At 48.4% G+C, this 5,336-nt stretch overlaps 1 protein-coding gene across 1 annotated transcript in view; it reads left to right on the top strand.

Annotated features, from left to right (window-relative positions):
• LOC107740731 (actin-related protein 3-like) overlaps positions 1 to 5,336 on the top strand; it is a 24,415-nt gene that overhangs the window by 196 nt on the left and 18,883 nt on the right. The window contains exons 2-7 of the mRNA XM_016553239.1: positions 954 to 1,009; positions 2,590 to 2,714; positions 3,500 to 3,610; positions 3,765 to 3,860; positions 3,942 to 4,049; positions 4,647 to 4,790. Of these exons, the coding sequence (XP_016408725.1) occupies positions 954 to 1,009; positions 2,590 to 2,714; positions 3,500 to 3,610; positions 3,765 to 3,860; positions 3,942 to 4,049; positions 4,647 to 4,790 (640 nt within the window). The remainder of the gene's footprint in view (positions 1 to 953; positions 1,010 to 2,589; positions 2,715 to 3,499; positions 3,611 to 3,764; positions 3,861 to 3,941; positions 4,050 to 4,646; positions 4,791 to 5,336) is intronic.

Below are 5,336 nucleotides of genomic sequence, written 5' to 3' on the forward strand. Positions count from 1 at the left end.
GTTCGCTCTGCGTCCGCCAGCGGCTCCGGTAGCGTCGGTGTGTGTGCTGCAGCGGAGACGCTCCTCACATCAGTGAGTTTGCGGGGATTGACGGGGGACGCGCAGCGGCGGGAGTTTGATGTGCAGCGGATCGCAGGACACTATTATAGTAATGGCAAAAATGAAAAACTTAGAGAGTCTGAAGAGCGGGGAAATGATCGAATCAGTTTTCTTTACTTGTGCGCATGCGCGCATCTGCTTCCTCTTCCTGCACTTCCGTGTTCTCGCCGCGGCCTTATATGGACAAACAGAAATATCCAGAACCTCTATTAAAACATCATGCTGTTCACTGGCGAATAATACACATATTTCAACTATGTAGGAACCGCAGGCGTTATAGCCGCAGGCGTTCTGTGTGATGTTTTATTTCTGACAGTCATTTGTTCTGTGAACAGAAATGAAAACGTCCACAGTGTGTGTGTGTGTGAGTGTGGTGTGAGTGAGTGTGTGTCTTTTTTTTTTTCTTTGCAAAGGGTGTTGGTTTATGCAGTGTGATTATCGTTCTGAAAACAGTGAGATGTTGAGATCCTTCAGGAACTGAGTCGTTGTGATTTTAAAGAAATAAATCTGTAACACACAGAATGAAAGGCTCCTAATGAAGAAGGGTTTGGTTCATTCTGATGCTCTAGGGCAGGGCTGCCCAAACTCGGTCCTGGAGGGCCGGTGTCCTGCAGAGTTTAGCTCCAACCCCAATTAAACACACCTGAACCAGCTAATCAAGCTCTTACTAGGCATACTAGAAACTTAAAGGCAGGTGTGTTGAGGCAAGTTGGAGCTAAACTCTGCAGGACACCGGCCCTCCAGGACCGAGTTTGGGCAGCCCTGCTCTAGGGTCTGCAGTGTCTGTCTGTTTCCTTCATCAGATCTAAACCAATGATGAATCTGAGCAGTAATGCGTGTGCTTTGTGTTTCAGGTACACTAAACTGGGTTACGCAGGAAACACGGAGCCGCAGTTCATCATTCCCTCATGTGAGTGTGTCTGTAACTCTGTCCTCACGCCTGTAGTGTGTAGTGTGCTTGATGGCTGTAGTGTGCTTGACGTCTGCAGTGTGCTTGACGGCTGTAGTGTGTAGTGCACGCCTGTAGTGTGAAGTGCACGCCTGTAGTGTGCTTGACGGCTGTAATGTGTAGTGCACGCCTGTAGTGTGTAGTGCACGCCTGTAGTGTGCTTGACGGCTATAGTGTGTATTGCACGTCTGTAGTGTGCTTGATGGCTGTAGTGTGTAGTGCACATCTGTAGTGTGCTTGACAGCTGTAGTGTGTAGTGCACATCTGTAGTGTGTAGTGTGTGCGCTTGACAGCTGTAGTGTGTAGTGCACATCTGTAGTGTGTGCTTGATGGCTGTAGTGTGTAGTGTGTGCTTGACGGCTGTAGTGTGGAGTGCACGTCTGTAGTGTGTGTAGTGCATGCCTGTAGTGTGTGCTTGATGGCTGTAGTGTGCTTGACGGCTGTAGTTTGTAGTGCACGCCTGTAGTGTGCTTGACGGCTGTAGTGTGTAGTGCACGCCTGTAGTGTGTAGTGCTTTTTACTGTTGTAGTTTGTAGTGCACGCCTGTAGTGTGCTTGACGGCTGTAGTGTGTAGTGCACGGCTGTAGTTTGTAGTGCTTTTTACTGCTGTAGTGTGTAGTGCACGCCTGTAGTGTGCTTGACGGCTGTAGTGTGTAGTGCACGGCTGTAGTGTGTAGTGCTTTTTACTGCTGTAGTGTGTAGTGCATGTCTGTAGTGTGCTTGACTGCTTTTGAAGACATGGGACAGACTTGCACACTTACTTCCTGTCGCGCGCACGCGCTCTCAAGTGGCCAAGACCGCAAGTGTAGGTATTTGGACAAGGGGTCTAGTACACGGCTGTAGTGTGCTTGACACCTGTAGTGTTCTTGACAGTGTGTAGTGCATGTCTGTAGTGTGCTTGATGGCTGTAGTGTGTAGTGCGCGGCTGTAGTGTGTAGTGCGCGGCTGTAGTGTGTAGTGCATGTCTGTAGTGTACTTGATGGCTGTAGTGTGTAGTGCACGTATGTAGTGTGCTTGACTCCTGTAGTGAGGGTTTCAGGATCGAGATTTTGAGGGTTCGTTCTCAGATCAGATCAGGAAGCTTTAGAAAGCGGCTCACAAAGCCAGTTTGTTTTTTGGTATCGACATTTTTGGTATCAACTTCTGACTTTTCTAGTCAGTACAAAATTTCCTTATGCTTAACTGGCTTGTTTTTAAAACCTAAATCTCTAGTGGGGAAGTACAATTAATTAAATGATCATAATGATTAATTTCATTTCAGTCTACTCCTGTTGTGTCGGATGTCTCTGTTTACGGTATGTTAAGCATTGTATGTGAGTGATCATGAATGACTGAGGGAAATTCACTGGTCAAAATATGTAAGATCATCTTACAAACATCCCATAATAACTTTTCTTCTGCTGCTGCTGTATTCTCTCACGTCAGCGCTCAGTTCTCGTCTGGAGTCAGTGTCGTTTACTTCCTCTCTTCATGTTTGACTGACAGCACTCGTCAGTCCGTCTGATCATCTATCACTTCCCATCATCCCTTTCTCCTGTCAGGCATCGCCATCAAAGAGTCCGCGAAGGTGGGAGATCAGGCCCAGCGGAGGATGATGAAGGGCGTGGATGACCTGGACTTCTTCATCGGAGATGAAGCCATCGATAAACCCAATTACGCCACCAAAGTGAGTGAGCCGTCAGTGCCGCTTCGACGCGATGCTGGGAAATAACCCTTCTTTGTTGGTAGTTAGGTACGCGGCTGTACGCAGGTTCTGCTGTCAGGTGTGTGTCACAGCAGCACTGACGATCTTGTGGTTAGTGTCGCTCCGTGTGTTTTCATTGGCAGAGTGAAAATCACTTTTCTTCCCATAATGTGAGAAATATCAGTCGAAATGTCACATGAACATCTTCTTTGTAGAACTACATTACAGGAGTAGTTCAGCCAAAAACAAAACTTTGCTGTAAATCTGCTCCCCCTCAGGCCATCTGAGATCAGGATGAGTTTGTTTCTTCATCAGGTTTGTAGAAATGTAGCATTGCATCAGTGTCTCAGCAATGGATGCTCTGCAGTGAATGGGTGCCGTCAGAATGAGAGTCCAAACAGCTGATAAAAACATCACAATAATCCACAAGTAATCCACAGCACTCCAGTCCATCAGTTAACATCTGGAGAAGACAAAAGCTGAAACTAATCCAGCATTAAGACGTTTTTAACTGGATTACCGCTGAGCAAGTGATGTCATGTTAAATTTCTCAAATCTGATGGAGAAACAAACTCCTCCTAATCTAGGATGATCTGAGGGGGAGCACATTTTCATTTTTGGGTGAACTGTTGCTTTAATCAATCTGACACAATCTGATTACCTGCCTGAGGATGAAGGGCTCTCTGCTCATCCTTCATCATCATCAGATTGCGTCTCTGTCAGAAAGCTTGTGTGTCCGTGATCTCTGAGCGTGTCTGTCTCCGCAGTGGCCCATTCGGCACGGGATCGTGGAGGACTGGGATCTGATGGAGAGGTTTATGGAGCAGGTGATCTTCAAATACCTGAGAGCCGAACCTGAGGACCATTACTTCCTGCTGGTGAGGAAACGCTCACCTAAACGCTTGCCCTCATGTCATGGTCTTGTATTTAACGTCTGTCCTTCAGCTGAGACCTGAAGTAATGGGTTGAGTGATTACTGCAGTCGACTAACTCTACGCATCACTTCCTGTGCTGTTTGTTTCTCTGCTGCAGACCGAACCTCCTTTAAACACACCGGAGAACCGCGAGTACACGGCTGAGATCATGTTTGAGTCCTTTAACGTGCCGGGGCTGTACATCGCTGTGCAGGTACACATACACACACACACACACACACAGACACTGGCTCTCAGTGCTGATGCGTTTGGCTGATCTGTGTGTGTTTGTCAGGCTGTTCTGGCTCTGGCGGCGTCATGGACGTCTCGACAGGTCGGTGAGAGGACGCTCACGGGAACCGTCATCGACAGCGGAGACGGAGTTACTCACGTCATTCCAGTGGTACAACACACACACACACACTCTCTCTCTCGTTCACACACACACACACACACACACACACACTGACTCACACACAAACACACTGATACACTCTCACACACACACACACACACACTGACTCACACACAAGCTCAGGCTTTGATGAAAGAGGGTAAGAGTGTGATGCTCTTCAATCTGTGATGCTCCTCACACACACGCACACACACACACACACACACACTTATTACAGAACAGATTGATTCTGTTCTCTTGAACACCAAATTCCATCAGGTTTTACGGGATTGTTGTGGAAATGTCAGTCCTGAAAGCTGGAATGTTGTTAATGCAGAAACTATCTGATTCTGACACTCGCTTGTCCTGGAGAAGAAAGTCAAACAATATTTACATGTTTTCAAACAGCTGTTCGTATTCATACCAAATACTTAATAATTATTTATTTGTTTTTCGGCTGATGCACTTCTGTCGTGTCTGATCACAGCAGTGTGTTCTGATGCTGTCGATCTCTGGCTCACGGCCACTTCCCTGCGGAATAGCACAGAACAGGAAGTGACCTTGAGCGTTCTCACTGAGAGTCTGCTGCTGTGATTGGTTTGACAGGCGGAGGGGTACGTGATCGGCAGCTGCATTAAACACATTCCCATCGCAGGCCGAGACATCACGTACTTCACACAGCAGCTGCTGAGAGAGCGAGAGGTGGGCATCCCACCGGAGCAGTCACTGGAGACCGCCAAGGCCGTCAAGGTGAGTGTGTGTGCGTGTGTGGGTGTGTGTGTGAGAGTGTGTGTGCGCGCGTGTGTGTGTGCGTGCGTGCGAGTGTGTGTGTGCGTGCGAGTGTGTGCAAGTGTGTGTGTGCATGAGTGTGTGAGTGAGTGTGTGCGAGTGTGTGAGTGCGTGTGAGTGAGTGTGTGAGTGCGTGCTCTTGTGTGTGTGCCAGTGAGTGTGTGCTTGTGTGCGAGTGTGTGTGTGTGTGCGAGTGTGTGCGAGTGTGTGTGCGTGAGTGTGTGCGTGTGAGTGTGTGTGCGGGGGTGTGAGTGTGTGTGTGTGTGTGCATGTGTGTGTTGTGTGTGTGTGTGTGTCAGTGTGTGCGTGAGTGAATGTGCGAGTGTGTGTGTGAGCGCGTGCGTGCGTTCGTTCGTGTGTGTGTGAATGTGCGAGTGAGTGAGTGTGTGTGTGCTTGTGTGAGTGAGTGTGCATGTGCGATTGTATGTGTGTGTGTGTGAGTGCGTGCGAGTGTGTGAGTGCGTGCGGTTGTGTGTGTGCATGCGGTTGAGTGTGTGTGTGTGAGTG

This window comes from Sinocyclocheilus rhinocerous, unplaced genomic scaffold (assembly GCF_001515625.1).
Source record: "Sinocyclocheilus rhinocerous isolate Xijiao unplaced genomic scaffold, SAMN03320098_v1.1 scaffold3693, whole genome shotgun sequence".
In the NCBI taxonomy this organism is placed as follows: Eukaryota; Metazoa; Chordata; class Actinopteri; order Cypriniformes; family Cyprinidae; genus Sinocyclocheilus; species Sinocyclocheilus rhinocerous.